This window comes from Callospermophilus lateralis, chromosome 2 (assembly GCF_048772815.1).
Source record: "Callospermophilus lateralis isolate mCalLat2 chromosome 2, mCalLat2.hap1, whole genome shotgun sequence".
In the NCBI taxonomy this organism is placed as follows: Eukaryota; Metazoa; Chordata; class Mammalia; order Rodentia; family Sciuridae; genus Callospermophilus; species Callospermophilus lateralis.
Window position 1 is genome coordinate 169,481,236 of NC_135306.1, and position 24,893 is coordinate 169,506,128.

The 24,893-nt window shown below is 34.1% G+C and overlaps 1 protein-coding gene across 1 annotated transcript in view; it reads left to right on the plus strand.

Moving 5' to 3' along the window:
• Positions 1–1,420: 1,420 nt before the first annotated feature.
• The window catches only part of Prmt3 (protein arginine methyltransferase 3), a 135,593-nt gene continuing 112,120 nt past the window's right edge, over positions 1,421–24,893 (plus strand). The window contains exons 1-8 of the mRNA XM_076846986.2: positions 1,421–1,614; positions 1,887–2,022; positions 3,509–3,591; positions 5,051–5,100; positions 5,688–5,790; positions 12,278–12,440; positions 14,037–14,178; positions 18,910–18,975. Coding sequence (XP_076703101.2) covers positions 1,587–1,614; positions 1,887–2,022; positions 3,509–3,591; positions 5,051–5,100; positions 5,688–5,790; positions 12,278–12,440; positions 14,037–14,178; positions 18,910–18,975 — 771 coding nt within the window. The 5' untranslated portion in view covers positions 1,421–1,586. The remainder of the gene's footprint in view (positions 1,615–1,886; positions 2,023–3,508; positions 3,592–5,050; positions 5,101–5,687; positions 5,791–12,277; positions 12,441–14,036; positions 14,179–18,909; positions 18,976–24,893) is intronic.

Consider the following 24,893-nt stretch of genomic DNA (forward strand, 5'->3'; position numbering starts at 1 on the left):
TAAACTGTTGTGGGTAAGTAAATAAATAAAACAATCAAATAATCATGGTAGGCATTAAGAAAAAAACTAACCTGTTGCTCCTGCAATAACAGAGGAACCTATTTTAGGAATGGTGGTGCAAGGAAAGTCTTTCTGGTTGAGACCAGAAGGGAGATCTACCATTTGTAGAGCTTTCAGTGATGAGCAATAAATAAAAGGTTTAAGCCTGGGACCCAGATAAAGGATTAGAATTGAACTGGAATGTTAGGCAGAATCATGCAGGACCTAGTAGGCTTTGGTCATCAATTTAAACATACCAAGCACAGTGCTAGCATTTGGGACTTCGGCTTGACCCTACCTGGTGAAATTGCTGCCACTCAAAAGGCAACTCTATGTTTAGAAGGAAAAAAGGTGGGCAGGTGCAGTGGCAAGTCTGTTAATTCCAGCGACTAAGGAAGCTATCACAAGTTTGAGACCTGCCTCAGCAACTTCCCCAGGCCCTAAGTAACCTTGTGAGACCCTGTCTCATAAAAGAGGTATAGAGATATAGCTCAGTAGTAAAGCACCCACTGGATTCAACCTCCAGTACAAGGAAGAAAAAAAAAGGGGGGGGGACCATAAGTTAAGTTTGTTTTCTTCCCACACAGCAGTCAGCACGTTTTTTTTTTTTTTTTTCCCTAAACATCTGATAGCAAACCTTGCTTACACCAGTCACCTGTTTTTCTTGTTGAGGATAAAGTTAACACTTTGTGTAAGTACTTAACATGTGTAACTCGTCTTATCCTCACTAAATCCCTCAGGTTAGCGCAGGTAACTTACTCAAAAGAGACCATACATGGGGCTGAAGTAGGATTCAAACCCAGTAGACTAGTTCATGTTCTCAGGTGGAGCCTGACAGGGAGGATGGAGGAGGTGTCGGGTGCGGGTCGCGGGTCCTCTTGGGGCATTTGGCCCCATCTGGTGTTTACGGTGCACTAACACTATTAATGTACAAGTGAAGGTAGTTTAATTCACAGAAGTTCCTCTTCCCAGCGGCATTCAGCATGGACCTGGGAGCCGGTGGCCCAGCCCTTGTCTGCGTTAGCCTCCTACGCCACCAGAGGGCGCCGCGGGCTGGGTGCCTCTCCACTAAGCTCTCATCCCAGCAATAATGGACACAGACGACGCGATGCGCCAGTAAAACCGCTGCGGCGGCGTCTCTCCACTTCTTAGCCAGGCAGGTAGCTCCGGCTAAGGCCTACTGGTGCTGCAGCAGCAGGCAAAAGTTACCTCCAAGCACGCAACACCCAGTATTCGTTACCAAGCTTCCGCGGTGCGCACTGCGTCAAGCCTGCGGCAGGAGGAGGTGGGGCCCAAACCTTCGCCCCGCCCTGCCCACCCATCGCACGTGACCGGCACCGCGGCCTCAAGGCCGGAAGCGCTAGTGGCCTGGTGCGCGCTCTCGAGTTCCCCGGCATCTGCAGGGTTCTTCCGTCCCGGACCTTGGCCCGGCCGCGCGCTCGCGCTCGTTCCCGGGGTCCCGGCCCTGGGCTTGGCGGCGGCTGCGCGCGCACGCTGCCTGCCGGTCCCCGCCCCCAGGCACGCCGCGCTCCCTGGGCGCCTCCGCCATGTGCTCGTTAGCGTCTGGCGCTACCGGTGGGTATCCCAGCGCCGCAGCACTGGGCTCTCCCAGCCTCAGGCCTCGCCGTGTGAGGCAGGTGGGGGACCGCCCCCGCCCGCGCGCCCTCCAGGACGCGGTCCCAGGCTGCGGGGCCTGGCAGGGAGAATGGAGGAGGTGCCGGGTGCGGGTCGCGGGCGGACGGGGCGGGGGAGCGCTCGCCCAGGGAGAGCCCTCCGCCCGCCCCGCTCCTCGCCCTCCGGGGTCGCACTGGTGTCCCAGGCAGATCTGATCGTTGTGCGTGTGTTAGGCGGCCGGGGCGCCGTGGAGGATGAGGAGGACCTGCCAGAACTGTCGGACAGCGGTGACGAGGCCGCCTGGGAGGATGAGGACGTTGCAGAGCTCCCCCACGACAAGCAGCAGACCCCCTGCCTGTTCTGTAACAGGTTCGTCCACATCAGCGCCCAGCTCCAGACCTAGGGTGCCCCGTCACTTGGGATGTGTGTTCTGCAAGGAAAGACTGATTCAGAGTTGAACCAGTCCTGTCCTTGAATTCTTGAACCAGTGCTTTGGGGTGATGGCACGTAGAAGAGGAAGACCCACAGTGGTTTAGAGGGAGGAGCCATGAACTGGAAGCCAGGTTATCCTACTGGTCCTCAACCGGCCTCGGTTTCTTCCCTCTGTGTAAAATGAGACGGTTTTGGATTGGATTTGTGGTTTCCAAATCTGGTGTGCACCCTTTCCACCAAAGATGCTTAAATACTGATGCTAAACTCTTCACCCCAGTCCTTTAAATCAGGGAATCTAGGAATCTTATGTTTTTTTATAAGGACACATTTTGATACTATGTTAACTAAATACATGCTCAAGGTTGGAAGCCACACTGAACTAGGTAATCCCTAAGGACCTTTCCATTTTTACTGTCCTGTAATTCCTTGACCAGCCAGAGCTTCTCAGGGTAACATTTCACTTTGAGCCATTTAACTGGTCTTAGTTCATGTTTCTTAAGTAGTGGCTCCCCACTACTTTTTCACTTAGGAAAAGAGATTGCAATGTCTATAACTTGTTCAAGGTTACAAAGGTGTGGTGTTTTTGTTGTTGTTCCCCAAAACATATTCCACTTAAAATTCTGCCTCACTCTCAAGAAACTTTGGCTTTGGTGGCTATGGTTAAGTGAACATGAAACTCTAGTTATCATAAAGTCATATATAGAGAGAGGGCATCAGTGATGCAGCATTCTGTGGTAGACTACATAAATACTGCAGATAACCCATCTTGGTAAACATTTGTCGAAAACTAAGCACTGCATATGTGCTAGGCACATGGAAGAGGAATGCAGCATCTCTGCTGTATATTCCTATCTTGGGTATCCTTTAGTTTGGCAGGTCTCATAATAAAGAGGCTTGGTCCTCCCCATATTTGAAATGCAGGTACAATACAAGATCACTTTTGAAATATGGCACTTAGAGAATGTGGCAGCTGTAAAATTACATTTTATGCTTTATTTCTAAAAGCAGATGAACTGTGTCAGATCAAAGCCTCTGAAACCAAGAGTTGACACTAGGAGGAGAAAAAAAATCTCAAGTAGGGAATTTTCTTGACTTTTTGAGAGAAACAGATTCTATTAATGGGAGCTCTTTTTCATAAAACTTTTGATAATTTTACTGATATTATTTGGCAAATAAATTAACTTGACATTTAAAGGGTGGATAATTGTTTTACATGTTAAATGGGATTCAGAAGTACTAATTCTCATTAGAAATGCTGGGTCCTGGTCCTTCATCTACAAGTGTGTTTGTTTCTTCCTAATTGGAAATAAACTAAAACTGGCTGGGTAAAAAAAAAAAAAGAAAAAGAAAAAGAAACGTGTATATTTAACATAAAATCAGTGCTCCATGAAGTCACTGCTTTTTTTTTTTTTTTCTTTATCAGGCTATTCACATCTGCTGAAGAAACATTTGCACACTGTAAGTTGGAACATCAATTTAATATTGATAGCATGGTCCATAAACATGGTGAGTATTTCTTAGAATAAAGACACATTTACTTATGAGATTTAGGTTCAGATTTTATAATTTTCTACACCCTGTTTTATTCAAATCTATATGGTGAAATATATATAACTACAACTTATAGAAATGCTTTTTTGACAGGCGACCCTTGAAGAAAAACTAACGTCATTCTTCTAGATAAAATTCACTGTATTTAAGCTTATAGTGGCTTCAGAGCTAAAACAAACAACAACAAAAAAAACTTGGCATGTGATTGCATTTTTTCTAACCAAAATTAGGGAAATCAGGGTAGAGGTGGACTTGGGGAAAGGAGGTAAGTCAGATGAAAACATACAGGTCCAAGTACAATGTGAATTTAAAGGACTGCAAGATTGGGTTTTATGGGTTTGGTAGAAAGTATGAAATAAAAGGGAGTAAAGAAATTAAGGTGGTATGCAAAATACTTAGGTAATGTTTCTATTGTTGCATTTAAAAATAGCTTTCCTTACCAAACTAAATGTAGAATTGGTCTTTTGGTTCTTTATTTGTTAACAACTAGAAGAAATATTACTGAGGAATAGCAAATAAAAGATAAATGTTAAATATACACGTTTCTTTTTCTTTTCTTTTCTTTTTTTTTTTTTTACCCAGCCAGTTTTAGTTTATTTCCAATTAGGTTTCTAGATCTCTAATAAATATATGATGTTTATAAATCATAAATTCAAGTGCACAACTACTTTTGTAAGTTATGTAAAGTTAGCCTCATTTTTTTCTTCCATTTTTTAATGTACTTTTAGACTGATTGGAATTATACTTTAGGATATATATATATATATATATATATATATATAAAATTGTTGTGTATGTATGTGTATATATATGTATATATATATATACATATATATATAAAAATACCTAACCATGTAGGTATTTTTTTATGCTATTAAAGCTTCCTCATAACATCATTTCTCAATACTAACCAATTTCTTATGATGAATAACAACCAGTTTATCTTCTGACAAATAATAAATAACCAATAGATTACTACTTTCCTTTGTCTTAAATGCTGCTTCATTTCTGGAAAGATATGAGAACCAGATAATAAGCCTCATTGTTTTTTTTTTTAATGCATCATTTAACTTCATGGAAAAGCTGGTAGACTTTGTATACTCTGTCTTGGCAAAATTATAATTTTGTATAAACTTTTATGAAGAAGTTAGGGATTTAGAAACTTTCAGCTCTAATAAACCCTCCCCCTTTTCTTTAGAAAACAAATAATTTAAAATTTGTCATCTAGGGTTGTTTCTCAGATAAAATATTCAGAAGTATCAAAATTACTACTTATAATTCTTAATAAAAATCTCAAAATGTAAGTGGTGGTTTAGAGGTCAGAAATATTATACTATCTAATCATAGAAGCTTTTATAGAACAAATGATTTAAACAAAACTCATTAAAATTGAATTATCTTTTTTCCCCTTTAGGACTTGAATTTTATGGATACATTAAGCTAATAAATTTCATTAGACTTAAGGTAAGTTCGAAGCTTAATTTATCAGTTTTTTTAAAAATTTAAGAAATGCTACAATGCTTATCACTGCAATGATTATTCAAGGGTATACAAGGAACTGTTATTAATCTAGTATTTGTCACATTGTAGGAATCATGGACTTTAGGAATTAGCACAACGAAGCACCAAGTAAACGTGTACATATACTTAGAAGTGTCATTTTTAATCCAGAGATGAATCAGTACTGTGTGAAAAAGTAATTCAGTTGTCACATAAAGAGAAATACTAATAGTGTTTCTATAAAACCAGAATTAATTTCTACTGTAATTTCAGGTACTTTCCTTGCTGTTTTTTGTTTTGTTTTTTCAAACACTGTCCTTTTTTTATCCTACTTAAGTGAATGTATTGTCACTTTCCCTAAAACCAAAAAATGTAAAACTCTGCATTGAACTATTTAAAATAACAGTTGAATATAGGCTCCTTATATAGAGATATACAATTTTGTACAATGTAATTTTGATTTTTTGTTTTGTTTCAATTACCTGGTTTTTTACCAGGGGGATTCATGATTACATGCAATAAGTAAAACATGCAATTAATTTTACATCCAGAATCCTACAGTTGAGTATATGAATTCCATATACAACCCAGTGCCTTGGGAGAAAGAAGAATATTTGAAGCCAGTATTAGAAGATGACCTTTTGCTTCAATTTGGTAAGATGAACATATTGTATCTACTTTAATTAATATAGGACCATCTGTTGTAGAAAATTGGAAGTGAAGTGTTTTAGGAAAATGTACAAATAGTTTCCCTATGTCTTTGGTGTTGCTTTCCTTGGTTTCAGTTACCCATGATCATTTGCAATCCAGAAATAGTAAAAGGATAATTCAGAAATAAACCTAAGTTTTAAATTGTGTGCTCTCCTGAGTAGCATGACTTAATGTTGTGCCATTCAGCTCTCTCTCTCTCCTGAAATTTATATCATACACCATCTGCACTTCCTGCCCTTTAGTCAGTTGGTAGCTATTTTGGTTATAGAGTGTATTTATTGGATTATCACAGTGCTTGTATTCACATAAACTCCTTTTGAGAGAGAGACCATTTTCTTAATGACTTTACTATAGTATTGTTTTATTAGTTAACCTCTTACTGTTTCTGATTTATAAATTAAACTTCATGATAAATGTGTATACATAGGAAAAAACAGTATATAGGATTTGGTACTACCTTCAGTATCAGTCATCCTCTGGGGTCTTAGAACATATTCTCCATGGATAAGCAAGGGATTTTTTTTTTTTTTAATTCTCTAAAGATCTCATCAGAGAGTTAAGAAAAGTTAAATCACTTGGAAACTGATACAATTACCAAGGAGGAATTTAGAAACATGTGTTTGAACATTTTTTATGGGAAGTTTTGAAACATGGAAACTTGAGAGAATAATTTTTAGTTATTAAATAATGATTTTAAACAGTCTAACTTTAGTAATATTTTCTACTTTTGTTTAATATTTAGATCACATAATTGACTTAAGACATTTTGTTTACTGAGAATTAGTTGTCGCTCTGTGATTTAATTTATACCTTACTATGCAGAAGTCTTGTGAAAATTCTCTTGGTCTCTTATACTTTATAGAGCTAATCTATAGAAATGAAATTACATATTCTTTTTGTATTTATGCTTATTTCTCGTTCGTTTTGCCATTCAGAAGAGATGTAGTGTTTACTTTCTTCAAATCAGCAAGACTATTCTAAACAGACATTACCTTAACAGATAATGGTTTGACAATGTATATTCGAGCAGTTATTTGATTATTACCTTTCATTTCCCTGAGAAGTACCCTTGTTGAGTTGTGTGCCATTGTGATGTGGTTCTAAGAAGTTTAATATGATTTTAGGAAATATGTGATCTTGAACAAAACACTTAAGCTTTTCTGTTTTAAAATGAGGAATTTGTAAAATGAGGAATTAGGACTAGATTTCTGAGATTCTTTCTAGTCCTAAAATTTGGTGATTTTCAGCTTTATTCTCCCCTCCTTTAATTTCATTTCTCTCAGTAACCAAAGTGATCTCTTTGATAAATGACACAAATGCCCAGTGGGTGTTCTTTATGACTTCCTAAATTCATAATCATCTGTTGGACACTCACAGTATCAAAGTACTATATTAAATACCTTATCAATGCAAAAAAATGAAAATTGTGGTCCCTTCATTAGGAGCCCCAGTCTGATGATAGGTGTGTTTTCTTTTTTTTTTTCCAATAATTATCTGTATTTTAATATAAGATAGACTATGATAAGGTGAGTGAAAACTAGAAAAGATTACAAATCAGAAAAGGAAGAAGTTATTCAGATCAATGATAGATATTTATTGAATGTTGTGTGTTGATTACTTTGAATATAGAGCAATAGAACTTTTAACTATCCAAAAGTATATTAGTTTAGGGTTTTTTTAGCCATAATTCATAAGGTGGTAATGATACCTGCCAGAGAGTAAATGGTTAATAAAGGAGACTTTATTGTCATTAGTAAATGAAAAAGTTCCACAAGAGTTTTTGTGAAGTCATAACCAAGATCTGGAGTACTTAATGAGGTCTATTAAAGGAAGTAGAACTTGAAATGGGTATGGTCTTCTAACAGTCTCTGTTCTAGCCATTGGTGAGTTGGAAGAGACATTTGTCGTCATTCTTGCTGCAGGCATGACTACTGACCATTTTACCTCCATTTGTGTTATGGTTTGGATATGCATTGTTTACCACCACCACCCCCACCTGTGTTTCATGCAGAAGTGTTCAGAAGTGAAGGATTATATTATGAGAACTGCGACCTACCAGTCCATCCTGATTTGAATGGATTAAGTGGGTGGGGGCTATATAGGTGAGGCTATACAGGTTGAGGGTGGCTAGAGGTCCCTGAGGGTAGGCTTTTGGGTTTTTATTTTTTTCCCTGGCTCCTCCCACTGTCTCTCTGCCTTCCTTCTGGTGTGGCAAGAAGAGCAGCTTTCTTCTGCCTTGCCCTTCCACAATGGTGTTCTGAATAGGTTTCCATGGATGGAACCTCTAAAATCATGAGCCTAAAATAAAGATTTTTTCCTTTAAGTTGCTCTTACCATATGTTTTGGTCACAGATGAAAAGCTGACTAACACAACTTGCTTTCAATAAATAGTTATGAAGCATCCAGTAAGTATTTGGCTTTCAAATTATAAAGATGACTAAATTAGTGAAGGAGACAACTAAGAAAATCGGAAATAACTGTGGTTTAAGGAAGAAAAGTCACCTTTACAGTGAAAAAACCTGGCAAACACTGCCTTAACCAAGGAATCAATGTTAACATCTTCAGTGATATCATATTAGTGATATATATCCTTAATTTGATATAATGGGTATGACACTTTACCTGTGTATCTTCCTTACAAAAACCAGTAATTCAAGTCTAACTAAGAAATCAAAAAGTCACAAATTGTTCATTCTCTATACTGCCCGACCAGGATTTCTCAAAATGGTCAAGTTCTCAAAAATAAGGAAAGCCTGAGAAATAAAAGTTTGTATAATAATTGGAACAGGGTCCATATAGGATTAATAACCATAAAGAACTCTTAAAAATTCAGAGACAAAGGACCAAATATTTGATAGAATATTGGGAAAAATGATCAGGTAATTCACAAAAAAGATATGAAAATAGTGTGAAACTTATGAGGGAATGTTCAGAATTACTCAAGAGACATGCAAATTAAAACAACATATCCTACCTTCCAGACAAAAAAATTTTGAAATAATACATTCTATTGATGAGGCACTCTTGCTAGTAGAATGGAAATTTTATAGTACTTAGCAAAACTGGTTTTTCGTTTTATCTTTCATTTTTTTCTTTTTTGTAGTGCTAGAGATTGAATATGGAGCCTTATTGGTGCTAGGCAACTGTGTTCTACCTTTTGTCATTTTTTTAAGACACTGTTTTTCAAGTTGCCCAAGCTGCTCTTGAATTCCTGATCCTACTGCCTTAGCTTCCTGGTCACTGAGATTTCAGGTGTGCAACATGACACCCAACTTGTACATACTTAATAACAAAATCATTCATAAGAATCTATATTGAAGATACACCTTCTCATTCTGAAAATACATAAACACAGAGTTATTCTTTGCAGCATTATAATTCCAAAATATAGGAAATAATCTAAATGCCCATATATTGGAGAGTGGTTGAATATACTGTGGTATATCCACACTGTGGAGTACCTCTTAAAAAGAACTGAGATCTTGTGAGTTGATATATAATGATACCCAGAATATAATGATAAACAAAGTCAAAGCTCAAAAGAATATAATATGCTATTCTTTTTATGTTTACTGACTCTTCTTCTCAAAGTTCTAAGTTTAACCTTTAATAAATGATTACCCAAATGATTAATGTTAAAAAATTATTATGCCTAATTTTTACTGAAGCAGAAAGCAAAACAGAAACTTGCCAAAGAGTTCGAATAATTTCAAAAGTAAAATACAAAGTGAGGATTGTAGTAAGAAGTAGAAAATATGTACACCAAATTTTTGTAGTTTGGAAATATTTTGTTGAACTCTTTAATTTTTAGTGAAATAGCAAACGAATCTGTAATTTTTAAATGTAACGACTCAATATTCTATGAGAGTGGCTAGAGATTTGTGACATAATGCACTGCATTTGTAACAGTAGTTCATTTTTTAGTTATTTTATTGTGAGTTTGTTAAGCATAACTGTTTTGTCTTAATGCTTTTATTATTTTTATTTATTAGTACCAGGGATGAACCTGCAGGGCTTAACCACTGCATGATATCCCCAACCCTTTTGATTTTTTTTATTTGAGGCAGGATCTCATGAAATTGCTTAGGGACTGGCTAAGTTGCTGAGACTGGCCTTTAACTTGCAATCCTCCTGCCTTAACCTCCCAAGTCACTGGGATTATAGGCATGTACCACCATGCTTAGCTTATTTTGTCCCAGTTCTGAAGAGGTGTCTTCATAAACTGTCAGAACCAGAAACAAATAGAGTTTAAAAAAAAAGTCATTTGCTGCAGTCTGGCTGGACACCAATAACCGAGCCGCCTCAAAGCCTTGTAGGTTCTAACAGCAACTCTTTATTCCTGAACACTCATTGGTACTCTACACACACTTCCTGGGAACACACTGAGCTGCCAATTCTCCTGGACCCCCCCCCCCCAGAACTCAAAGGAACTCCAAAGTAGCGGGTGCCCCGAGGCAGCAGGATCCGCCCTAATCCCCCTGGAGCAGGGTCACTTTTCAACCATTCCCTCTAGCAAAATGTCAGGCGTCATTCAGACTAAACTGGCTCTCAACAGTCATTTCTTCCTGTGCTGTACCTAGGAGAAAATGTATTATTTGCATTGCTTATTATTGGTTTTTTGTTATTGTTTATTATTGCTAATTAGACCTCCAAGTGGACATTAGGATTTTGTAAAATTCACAAGCTCCTTGTTTAACTTTTTTTTTTTTTTTTTTTGGTGGAAGCTGGGTGTGAACTGGGGATTGAACTCAGGGTCACTTAACCACTGAACCACCTCCCTAGCCCTTTTTTGTATTTCGTTTGGTGACGGAGTCTCACTGAGTTGCTTGATGACTCCCTAAATTCTGAGGTTGGCTTTGAACTTGAGATCTTCCTGCCTCCTGCCTCAGCCTCCCAAGCTGTTAGGATTATAGGATGTGCTACCTTGCCTGGCTCCTTATTTAACTTTTGATTGTGGAATTATTTCTTTAATAGAAGTTACTGTTTTATATATGATGAAATTAAAATTAAATTAAGAGTTTGATATTAAGAATTCCAGTATTTAATAATATCAGTAATAAAATGTTAGCTTTTAGATTCTACTCTTAACCTTGCCAGGATGAAAAAATTATTGAATATATAGAATTCTTTGTCTACTAATTCTCCTTAAAGAATATCTTTTTTTTCTCCACGTGTATTAAGGTATAATTGATAAATGAAAATTTTATACATTACTGAAAGTTTGTACCTTTTAACTAACATCTACCCACCCATCTCTCCACCCCTCAGTTCCTGATAGTCACAATTATACTCACTACTTCTGTGAGGTTTTTTTAGATTCCACATGTGAGATCATGTGGTATTTGTCTTTCTGTGTCTGGATTATTTCACTTTAATAATGTTCTACAGGTTCATCTATGTTGTCACAAATGCCAGGATTTCTCTTAAGGGAATACCTAAATGCTGTTCTACAGATAAGGACACATACTGTGAGGTGGCATTTGTAATGATAATATCATGGGCTAGGAACATGGGTGTGGGTTTGAATGTTAGCTCTTCCATTAAACATCTGTATGACTGTGTCACCTTTTCATTGCTGTGACCAAAAAACCTGACAAAAACAACTTGGAGAAGGAAAAGTTTTGGACTCATGTTTCAGAGGTTGCATCCATGGTTGGCCAGCTTCATTGCTCTGGCCCTGAGTGGAAGAACATCATGGCCGAAAGGAATGCTCCACTCATGGTGGCCAAGGATCAGAGAGAGCCAGGAACCATGGACTAGATATATAATTCCTAAGGACACACCCCCAATGACCTACTTCCTCCAGCTATGCCCTACCTGCCTTATGTTACCACACAGAAATTCATTCAAATTGTTAATCCCTCATATGGAAGAATCTGCTGTCTAATCATTTGATCTCTGAACTTTCCGGCATTGCCACATGAACTTTTTTGAGGGACATCTCATACTCAAGCCATAACAACAACTTTGTGCGAGTCAGAGTTATTATTTGACTTTATAAATGGCTAATCATTTAGTTTTTCTAAAATTTATTTTTTCTGTGTCTAAAATATTGAGATAAATATTTACATCTTTGGTTTGTTTTGAAGATGAAATGAGATGTACATGTGCACTAACTGGTAATCAATACCTATTAAGGTTTTTTTTTTCCCTACTTTTTTTTTCTTCCTATATTTGGTTCAATATAATTGATAACTTTATGTTTTCAATTTAGCTAACTAATGGAAAACAGACTAACAGCATATTCTTTTTAATTCAAATTGAAACAGTTTGAATGTTAAATATTTAATTAGAAGTACTTTTATTATTTTTTTCTCAATTGGCAATGTAATAGACACTTAGAATACTATTATACATATATTTCTAACATATTTATACTCATTTCATTGCTATGAGATGGCCTGATGAAAATGTCTCTATTTTTTTTTAGATGTGGAAGACCTTTATGAACCAGCATCATCAGTTCCATTCTCATACCCCAATGGACTCAGTGAAAGTACATCTGTTGTTGAGAAATTGAAGCATATGGAAGCCAGGGCACTGTCTGCTGAAGCTGCGTTAGCTAGAGCACGTGAGGATCTGCAGAGAATGAAGTAATTTATCAGACTTATAGAAAATTTATTGTTGTTAGATCCTTCAGATCACATAGCTAATGGCAAAGTAGAATATAGAACACTTCATATACGAGAAAACACAAAGAAATTAATTTTGATAGCATTAATGATATGCAGCACTTTTGTATAGTTTGGATAAAGTCAATTAATGTAAAATTTTATGGATTTATCTATTATATAGTTCATAATTATTTTTATATTAAAGGTGATTGTTTTGACAGAGTTACCCTTCAAATGCTTTTAATGTCTTCCTTTTAATTTTCCTATTTCCTATTGATTTCTTCATTTTACTTTTCCTATCATAAGTTTTTAAAAGTGGAGGCATTAATATAGTTTAGGTTTGGGGGAAATTACAGTGTTGAAATTTTTGTTTTTAAGGAATAAAGTATAATGTAGGGCAGGGGTTGTGTATCAGTGATAGAGTGCTAACACGTGTGAGGTCCTGGGTTTGATTCTCAGCAATACACACAAATAAATGAAATAAAGGTCTATTGACAATTAAAATATATATGTGTATATATATATATGTATGTGTGTATATATATATATTTAAAAGTATATATAATGTAGTATTTAATACAAAATCAGGTAAGTGGAGGTTGTTTTCTAGTGAGTAAGTTAATATTCTAGTAGTGTTGCGCTTCTCAGAGTTTAAGTGCATATCAGTCACTTGGGATTCTTGTTAATGTAGATTATAATTTAGGAGGTCTAGAATAGGGCCTGAGATTCTGGCTTTTTTTTTTTTTTTTTTAAGATAGGCTCTCACTAAGTTGCTGGGGCTGGCCTTGAATTTGATATCCTCTTGACTTAACCTCCTCCAAGTCGCTGGGATTACAGGTGTATGCTATTGTGGCTGGCCTGATATTCTGTATTTTTAACGTGTACCTCGGAGCTTTACCTGGTGGATTTATGAGTCAGCTGCCATTGCCTAAGTACCCATTTGATGGTTTGCCAGAAATGTCCTGTATGACAGAGGAGAGTCAGTTTTAGTTCTTCTTCCTTGTTTCTGATTTTTATGCTTGGGAACCTTGTAACCAACAAGGTTCTACTTGCCTCTCCTTTGTATTTCTCTCCTTTGAATATTGTACGGATTATTAGTTTGTCATAATCAGTAAAGTAGCTGAATTTTAGGGCTGGAGTAGGTAGTGTTAGATATACTACATGTAAATAGTTATCTGTTTGGGTCTGCTACCTGCCTGTTTAGCACATGGTTTTAAAAATTATTGTGAGTTAAAATATACTACATGATTCAGCTGCTAAAAAAGGTTATTTTAGAACAACAGAAATGATAAATTTGCATAAAGAAAATGTGCTTGTTTGCTTAGTGAAAGAAAGAACCATCATCTGCAGTTGGCATTGCTTTTGTGGTTTGCACAAGGAATGCTCACCATAGGTTTGAGTATGCCACAGCTTAAGATCCAGCAGGGGGAGCTTTGGGTTGCTTAAGAGACATTGTGATTTAGGAGGCTCATCACCCTCTCCACCCCTCCCCCTTCCTCTTCCTCAACCTCTAGCCTTTCCTTTTTTCATGGTCCAATAAACCTGTCTCAAGGGTGTATTTCAAATTGATTACAGACAATTTGCTCAGGATTTTGTGATGAACGCAGATGTCAGAACCTGCTCGTCATCTACTGCCATTGCAGACCTCCAGGAGGATGAGGACGGTGTTTATTTCAGCTCATACGGGCATTATGGGATACATGAAGAAATGCTAAAGGTTAGAAAAGAGCACAAATCTGCCACATCCGTACTGAAGGAAAAATAGAACAGGGTTCTCCTTAATACATGAGAACACTTTTTTCTCCCCTGTAAGAACAGCTTTTTTAAATCTCTTTGGTGTTTAATAGCTCATCTTGTGATAGAAGGATTATAGAGCCTCAAGATCATTGTAAATTATATTTAGGACATTGGCAAAAACTGCTTAATGATTTTGGTCTTTTCAAGAGTAACTATTTATATTAAATAGAAACAATTATGCTATTATTTTTTAATCTGAAGAAAATGATTAATTTTAGTGTGTTAAATACCAATGCTAAATTAGGGCAAATTTTTGATATAAAGTTTAATAATAATTCTCATAATTGTTATGATATGACTTTTACACTTGATATCATTGATACATAGGAATATTTCCTAAATTGGTCAAATCAGATATTTAAATCTGGTTGATTTTAATTTTCAAAATGATAATGTCTAATTATAGAAGTCAAGTTCTAGCTGTAACTGGCAAGTATATGTTTTATCAAGTATTATTTAAAGTAGCAATATTTTTAGTTTGGTTAAACTGAAAATACTGGCTGGCATGGCTTTATATACCTGTAGTCCCAGCACCTGGGAGACTGAAGCAGAATTCCAAGGCTAGTCCAGGCAACATAATGAGATCCTATCTCAAAAACAAAAACAAAAACAAAACAAAACTTGAAAATACCTAATTAGCATAAAATTATTGTTTGATTGTGAAAGCTATGTAAATTTTCTGATAATTATCTCTGGTGATTTTAGATGTCACCCTTACCTACAAAAAAAAAAAAAAAAACAAAACAGTCAACAAAAGTCCCTTCCTAAATTCTTTCTCCAAAGATTATTTTATTTAATGGAAGTCCTAAAACTAGGTTTCCCTGAAACATGCATTTTTAGATAGCCAGGGATATTTTATAACATTTATTTGTGTTGTTGAGTCAGTTTTGCAGAATGAAAGTGGAAGTTATAATTATTATAATTATATTTATGTAGGGGCTTTTAAAGCAATGTCATGTCATTACTAATTACATGTCATGGTTGTGTTTTTTGTTGTCACTTGGGTAATAGCATAAAATTATAAATAATAGCTATCTTGTAAGTAATAAATTATTTTAAGTCCAGTAAATTTCCTTTAAAAAGTTGACTTAACTCCATTTTCTTTGTTCAGTTAATTTTATTATTTGTTAATTTTATTATTTTATTGTTCAAGTTAATTCTATTATTCATTCTTTTTTTTTTTCTTTTTTGGTACTAGGGATTGAACCCAGGGATGCTTTTTGCTAAGTTGGCCAGACTGGCCTCAAACTTGAGGTCTTCCTGCCTCAGCCTTTGAATAGCTGAGACTGCAGACATGTGATAGAACATTTTCTTTAAAGAAATTAATCTAGGCCCATGTTTGTCATTTTAAATCACCCCATTAATTTAAATGATATAAACCTTTAATATCTTTGGTATGGTACTTGTGTTGGCTTTTTCAGACAAGTAAAGGTAAAGTGTTGTCAGTTTAATTATCAAGGAAATCCAGTTCAAGCATTGACAACTCTCTGTCCTGAACATTTGTATCTTTATGTCAATAACCAGAGAATCTTCACACCTGACCATATATCTTTTGAAATACAGGTAGATTTAAGAAGTTCCAAAAAAAGAAAAGAAAAAAAATAATTCCAAGTTGAAGATTCTAGTGGCATCTGTACCCTTTTAGAGAATCACTTAAGATTTCTTATTAACATTCTCTGTGCCTTAGTCTCCCTTGGCTGTTGTGCAATGTAATTATCGTAAGGATTATTCTGTTTCTTACCAGAACAATTACCTACCACTAGAATTTTATGTAATTTTTATTAAGTAATTAAAAATTGAGAATCCCTATTTATTTATTGGCATTACAATTCTTATTACACATATAAAACACAATTTTTCATATCTCTGTATTTAAAGTATGTTCATGCCAATTTATGTCATTATACATGTACTTTTTTTTTTTTTTTTTTTTTTGAGAAACCCTATTTATATAGGACTTGTTTTTAATGCTTAAATTGGCTTTGCTTTGATAGAATATGATTTGGATTTTCTGTTGTTGCCTCTGTTTTTGGCATGTGTTTTGATTATAACTTAGTTTGTGATCTTATTTTTTTTTCTTTCTACAATTTTTATTGGTACATTACAGTTGTACATAATGAAAAGATTTGAATATATACACAATATAACAATATAATTTGGCCAGTATCACTCCCTATCACTTACCCCCCTCTCTAGCTACCACCCTTAGTGCCTTTCTTCTGCTGATCTCTCCTTGATTTTCATGAGATCCCCACCCACTATTTCTTCCCCTTTTATATTTTATTTTGCAACAGGGTCTTGCTGAGTTTTAGCTCAGGGTCTTGCTAAATTGCTGAGGCTGGCTTTGAATTTACAATCTTCCTGCCTTAGCCTCCAGAGCTGCTGGGATTACCAGTGTGTGCCACTGTGTCCTGCCCAACCCCTTATTTCTTAATTTAAGATGAAGATACCTTTTTTGAATTCCAGAGATATAGTTGCCATTTTCTGTTACTTTTAGCCTCATTCTTAATTTTGTTTATAGTAATAATTCCATGGCACTTTACTCATCCTAAGCTATTATCATGCTAAGTATTTGAACCCTAATTTTGTTCTTAGATTCAATACATTGACACAAAAAACAATTGAAAATGTTTTTGTTTATTATTTTGTTTTGTATTGATGTGTTTGTTTTTTGTTAGAATAAATTTTTAGAAGGATTGTGAAGGTTAGTTTTTATTTGCAATTTTAACATTTACTACATTTTTTTTTTCAAAAATTCAGTTTAAATTGAAGCTCTGTTAGATGCAGGGTACTCTGTTTGACATACTTTGGATTTCATTGCATTGGGGTAAGCATATGAACAAAATCATATGAATATATAGAGAGAGCCAGAATGAAAGATTATAGTTCAGTCGAGCAGCAGTGCGTGGAGTTTTGGGACATCAGTGGGATTCAATTGATTAAATTGGAGTGGTGTGAGGCAGGGTGATTGGTGAGAGCTTTCCGAGTGACTGCAATCATGACCGATATGCACCCTTTGTAGGTTTTCTTGTTTCAGCAAGGATCACCGGTTATAGGATGAGAAGAGTATAAAAAAGATAAAAATGTATAAAATGGTATGGTTTAAAAAAAGGACCATTTGGAATAAGCTTAGATAATTGGTTAATTTATTTAAACGTTTAATATGTTTATTAGTATCTCTTAGTAATTCTTAAAGGAACCTAAAATCTAAAAGCCTCAATCTTGACATGAAAGTGTTTTTTGAGGGGTATGGTTTGTATAACATTTCGATAATATTGAAATTTTTGTAACTGTAGTTGTTATATGGTATCCTTGAGGGATTGATACCAAAACCCACAGAGGATAACAATCTGTAGATGCTCCTGTCTCTTATATAAAATGATGTGGTGTTTGCATACAGTCTGCCCACATCCTGCTCTATACCTTTAAGTCATCTCTATTTTATTTATAATGCCTAGTACATTGTAAATGCTATGTAAAGAGTTATGCAATATTTTCAAGGGAATCATGACAAGAAAAGTCTTGCACATGTTCAGCACAGATGCAATTCTTTTCTTCCTTTCTCTCTCTTTTTTAATGGTATTAGTATTTAACCCAGGGGAACTTTAGCACTGAGCTTAATTTCCCAGCCATTTTTTTTTTTTTTTTATAATTTTGTGACAGGGTCCTGCTCAGTTGCTGAGGATGGCCTTGAACTCTTGATCCTTGTGCCTGACCCTCCTTAGTAACTTGGGTTACAGATGCATGCCACTGTGCCCAGAGTTATTATTTGTTTTAAATATTTTCTGTCTTCAATTGGTTAAAACCTCAAATGTGAAACCCATAGATACAGAGGGTCAACTACTTTTTTTTTTAACTTAGTGTGAAACCCTCAACTAGAATTCTCATTTTGTAATATTTAATTTTATCAAATTTTGTCATATTTTAGTTACTTGGCAGCAAAACTCTTAAGTGCCTTATTTGCAGGCTCTGTGTGTCTCAACTTCGGAAATGAGCTCTGTTCATGAGCCATTGTAAATGTTAGAATGTTGAATGCCTACCTTGGTCACAGTTCACATGGACTTGAGAGTATAGGATCTTACAATGTGAGCTGCAGGGTTCAAATGATTTACTTTCAGGTTTCAGGCTTTTAAGCATCATTTCCTACTACAGAAATTTCTAGAAATAAAATGGGATTATAAATCAGATAGGCACTGATAATGATTTTCTTAGCTTAGCTTCATTTTTCATGTGCATCTGCAACTTTTACATTTATCTGTTTTGTTTCTTCTTTCCTTATTTTAATAGAGCTGTAGAGCCGGGAGTTGGGCTTCACATTCCAGGCCCTACTTAAATGAGCAAAATAATCTTTTGGTTTTAATTATTACTTGAAGTTCTATGGTGATAATGCATGTAGAGAGAAAAATATATACATTTTTAAAAGAATGTGGATAGATCTTATTTGATTTTCAGTGTTTTTTAAACAAATGCTTTCTTTGTGTTATTGCTATTCCTATTTATTGTTTTCTTTTTAGGAAAAAAAAAAAGCTTGATTTTCTAGGTAGACTGTAGCTGTAGAAACTAGCAATGTGTCATATGGCAAAAATCTTCCAAAGATTTTTTTATTTATTCACACTGCCCTATAAACATGATGTTTTCCTCTCTCCTGCAGGACAAAGTACGAACAGAAAGCTACAGAGATTTTATATATCAAAATCCACATATCTTCAAAGACAAGGTGAGTAGCTTGGCTAATAGAATTGTACATTTCATGTTGTTCTTGAGCAGTAAAAATCCCCTTTTCAGTCATCATTGTGATAGCGGTTGATTTAACATACCCGGGCTTTATTTTATGGAAGACTTTTACGATGCTACTCTATGGTGCAAGATTCTGATAACGAAAATGCTGATTGGTGCTGTCAGTCAATATAGTGTTTTTTAAAATTGAAAGTCATTAATTATTGTGACAGAGCCTTTGTAAACTTTGTTTATCCAGATAATTTATAGTAATTCCTGTGAATTTCAAATTTATCAGATAAGCCCCATATCATTATTCTAGTTCATGGTAAGTAGTTAAAAGTAATAATCTTAAGAATGCATTAGTAAGCAGAGTTTAAATATTGTAAGGTAGAATTCATTTAAATGCTTTCTTTTAATAACCTTATTAATTTACCCCTGTATAAGAAACTTTATATTTTATAGTTTTAATACTTATTTATTTCAAAGGTGATAGCATATATGTATATGTTTGACTTTTGTATCATTTGCTCTTCCTTCTGTATGAATCTTTAACTTTTTCGTCTCTTCCTCCTTTCTCCTTCCCTTTTTCTGTCCCTCTCTACATTGATGTGATTATTTGAAAGTTCAGGTTTTCTCTTTTTTTTTCTCTTCATTAGAAATAATTTAGTCAAAAATTATGATCTTTGCCATTTATATACCTTTGTGTGGGAATGTTTCTATACTCTTCTCATTTCAAGAATATGTATATTGAGAACATATCAGGATTTTATAAAGCCTTTTTCATTTCCATTTTAAAAGATCCTTCTCTAAAATTACTTCATGGGTTTACATAATATTAGCAACAGTGAATAAACCTTTTTTTTTTTTTTTTTTTTTTTTTGAGAACCACTTTTCTTACTCTTTATGCTATTTGGGATATAATCTGGACTGCCTTTTCACTTTTTGTATATCTTTCCTAAAAAGCAGTTTCACTTGTGACTTAGCTTAGACAGGAATGTCCTAAATTTATATTGCTCTAATATCTTTTGTGCAAAGAATTACCCATTGTGAAAGATTTATAATGGTTTGTGTGTTTTGCTGATTCCCTTCATAGACAAGTAAATTGTTTTTATTTTTAAAATTGTAGTTACTATCAGTTCTTTGTACATAGCTCTTTTGTTTGTCTTATGTTATTTTAGTGGAGACTAATCGTTTTTTCAGTTTTTATGTTTGTACTCATGCTAGAAACAACTTAGTATGTATTTTTTTAAAAAACACTTTGTTTATAGTGATGCAAATTATGTTAGTAGTAAATATTTTTTATTTCTACTTGTATTATACCCAGATTTTTATTTTATTCTTAATAAATTGTGTAGAAATGAAGTATATATTGATCTGGGAATTGCTAATGTTGGCTAATCAGGGACCAGATGTATGATATCTGGCAAGTGATATCCTTTTGAGCCTTAGCTGTAAAAATTTTCAAATCCATTTTGATTGGCTTTGAGCCCTCTTCTCTCAATATTTCATGATATGAGTACCATGAGGAATTTAAGAAAGTAAGTTGGAGCTTTTTTCTTTGGTGTGCTCCTGAGTAGACTTCTGTCTGTAATAGGTAAGATAATACTGAAAGGGCTCAAGTATTAGTAGTCATAAGGTTTAATTATTTGAAAATTAAGTATTTATGGATATTCTGTAAATGTGCAACAATTCTTACTGAGTTCATAGAACTGAACCATCACTTTTTTGCTTCTAGTTTTTAGTTATGACAGTATTATTATGTTACATATTTTTAAAGTACCATGAAAAACACTAACCATTTAATTATTTTGTTTGTTTCCATCTGTACCTTTTACTAAGTGAGAGAACATGCCAGAATAGAAAAGGGGCTTGTTAATAAGTTCAGAGTGTTTTCTTTTGTACTTTGCCTAAAATGCTTGTGTTTTTTTTTAATCACTCTATGATGAGTTTTGTTTGCCATTTATTGCTTCTCAAAAGTGTACTGTAATGTAAAATATTTTACATTTTTAATTTTTTCTTATTTTTTAGTACTGGGGATTTCTTTTAGTACCAGATTTACTTTACTACTGAGTTACATCTGTGGACCTTTTTATTTTTTATTTTGAAACAGGGTCTCACTGAGTTGCTTAGGGCCTTGATAATTTGGTGAGTCTGGCCTTGAATTTATGATCCTCATGCCTCAGCCTCCCAAGTTGCTGAGATTATAGGCATGTGCCAGCATGCCCAGCTCAGTTTTTCACTTCTTAAAGCACATTTATGAAAGGATTTTCTAAAATTAACAAATAATCTAGAGCTTTTGTTTTGTTTTGTTTTGAAAAATTAGTAAAAATAATATGTATTTATTACACTGTAATTTAACACATTAGAAACATAATGAAGGTGTTTTATTTCTGTATAGAAAGCTTATCAGAAGTAGTTGGAACAGTCCTTGCCTTCTATATGATATAGAACATGCATTTTTTCTGTGCCTTCATAAATTTTGTATATTTAAATGATTCATGATTCATTTATTAAACTATAGCTAGATTTAGAAAATATAATACCATATATTTAAATAGCATTTGATAATTTATAGATAATTTTCAGACATGTTTTTGTCACTATGTAATATATCTAGGCAGTACTTATCTCCATTTTACATGTAGTGTGACTTTATTTCAAACCAGTAGATTACTTGACTTTTTCAAAACACACAGCTAAAAACCCTAAGGCTTTTTTACTCTAGTTTAGTGTCCTTTTCCCTGTTACCACACTTTGAGTACCAGTACATTAATATAGAATGAGTTAGGAATTGGGGTGGGACCTGTTAGCTACCTACTAATAACACTATTTCTCATATATGTGCATATATATTATATGATTTTTTTTTACCATAACAGGATATGATCATAAATTATTTAAATATAATTTATTTACAAATTTATGAAGTTACAACAGAGTTCTTCCTAAATTTACTACTGTTACTCTACTTTTATCACCATTAGATAAAACAAACTTGGTATCATAGCACCAGCATCTATATCACATAGGAGAGGTTTATTTTTCAAAAAGTGCTTGAAATGAAAATGTTTTTCTTCCTTTCTTCATTCTTTGATCTCTCCCTGTCTCCTTTGCTTTCTTCCATTCTTAAAATTGTTTCAGTTCACAAGCTCCTGTGGGGACCATATGGTATCTCAAATTAATTTAACTTTGGGTAGCTTTTAATCCTGTTTTTACCCACTTGTAATTAATTCTATCTGTAGTCCATTGAGGAAGTTCCCAGTTAGGTGCCTTTTTATGCTTCTGGTTATTATCTACAGTTACAATTGGTTCATTTTTTTTCTTTTTCTTTCTTTTTTTTTTTTTTTTTTAAGGAAAATCAACATCTTTATCATTTCATTAAATAACTTTTTGATTCTGTCAAGTTTTAGTGTATCTGCTGAATTTTGGGTTATATGTAATAAAGTACAATTTAAAATATAATTATAGGCTTTAAAAGCAGATCGATCTGTGTTTGAATATAAGCGCTCTAATTTACCAACTGTATGATCATAAACCTGTTTTTTTACTCTCTGAAGCTCAGTGTTCTCAATTGCATAATGAGAATTAAATGAAAATCATACATGTGTGCACTCATGTATATACATATGCATTATATATGTATGTGTAGTTTCATAGAAAACACATTTAATTGAGGTATCATACACACACCCTTCTGTACTATTCTTCACTCAGAAATTTTTTCATGGAGATCATTTGTTATGAACCTTCATTTTTATTTTCCTCAGTTTTTTTTTTTTTTTGATAGTAGATGTTGAGTATCTTTTTACTAACATTTTTTAATGATTTATACATCCAATATAGGAATGTCCATAAATTGTTTCAGTTTTTATTTTAGAAATAATATTGCATATAATAAAAATATTTCTTATGTATGTGAGTACAATTTAAAATTAATTCCCAGCAGAGGACTCTCAAGAGTCAAAAAGGATATACCCCTGCTTGGTGTTGGTGCTGCTATCTTGTCTTTCCATAAATTTTATGTGAATATGATGATCTTCGTATACACCATTGCCGAAGCATCATTTAATCAAGTTTCTTAATTGCCTACTGACCTTTTATTTTTATTTTTGTCTTTTATTTCAACTAAATCTTATGTGAGACACTTGGCTCAGTCACCAGAACCACACACACATACACACACACACACACACACACACACAAATCACTCATGGAGTTTTCCCAGAAACTTATGACATACTATCGTGTTAATAAATATTTTTTAAAACTTATTTTGTTTGCAACGATTTTGTATGGATTATATCTTAAAAGTAAATTCTTAATGTATGTAAAAGTAATTATGCTAAAATGTACTGACTCACCAGATGAACCACGTGTGCAACAACACATTCCCACTAGGAGACCATCTGGGTAGAGGATAAGGAGGCACAGTGCGGTAGTCTTCTTACAATTTATTTGTTCAGTGGAAATCAGGCTGTTTAGATTTCTCTCTTTTTGATTCAATTCTAACAAATTATATTTTCAGAATATAATTGAAAAAAAATGCAGTTCTAATAGTAAATAATAGAGACAAAAAATTTATAGGAGGAATGATTAATGTGCAGGACATATGAAGAGGATTTATTTTTAAAAAATGTAAAGCATGTAACAAATGATACAAATTGAAAATCATATTATGTTCTTGAATAATAAAACTTAAAATTTTTTCTTTTCTCTGAATTAATTGTATTTAAACTCAATTCCTAAGAACATGGCTAAGATGTTTTTTAAGCCTAGACAATCTGATTCACTTGTTCATATAGGAAAATAAGGACAACTATCCATATCACTGTGGGGAAAAACCCACATTGAAGATCATCCAGCTTCACTAGGTATGAAAACATTCTGTAAAGTTTCTGTAACTAAAATAATTACCAACACAAGAATATATAGATTAGCAGAGCAGAAATAAAATCCAGAAATAGATCAATATATACACATAAATTTTAGTCACTGTTAAGGGCATATAACAAATTAGTGGGGAAATCATACTATTGGGGCAATTGGATCAAAAGGCAAAAAATATGCTGAGAGAAATTATTGTGAAGTCATATTATAAAAAGTTAATTTCTTTAATCTCTTTAAAAAGAACTTTTTTTATTTTTGCCAAGTACATGCTGTACCACTGAGCTATACCCCCAACCCCGAAGAATTCTTATTTCATAAAATTTGATTACACTGATAAAAAAAACTAGCAACTCAGTGGAAAAATTGGGAAAAGATATAAGTAGATAGTTTATATATAGAATGATCTAAATCTCATGGTAAGACAAATATATATTAAAACTAGACCAATATTATTGTTTTTTGGTTGGCAGACATCTCAAAACTTTTTCTTTTGTTCCATATGCTAGTTTCATGTGAGGAAAGGGGCATTTATTTGCATGTTGCCCTTTGGAGTCTTCATGAGTAGAATTACCTATGGAGATCATTGCACTTACCTCTAGCATAATTATGAGTATGTATGTACTTTTTGATCCAGTGTTTTAACATCTAAGAATATATTCTATAGGTTTATTCTATAAATAAAAAGAGGTTATTTATTGCATTTCTTGCAATAGTAAAATGTCAAAAACTACCTGAATGCCAATCAGTAGAGAATTGAATTGGTAAATTATTGTATAGCCATAATATAGAATCTTATACAGCTACATAAAAGAAAGGAGCTCTATAAACTGACATGGAAAGATCTCTAAATGATATTCCTACTTTTAAAATAGCAGTATATATCTCATGAGTACAATATGTTAACATTTGTGTAAAACTGCAAAGGAAAGATATCTAGATTTTTTTAAATTAATTTATTTGTTCTAATTTGTTATACATGACACCAGAATGCATTTCAATTCATATTACACATATAGAGCACGAATATTC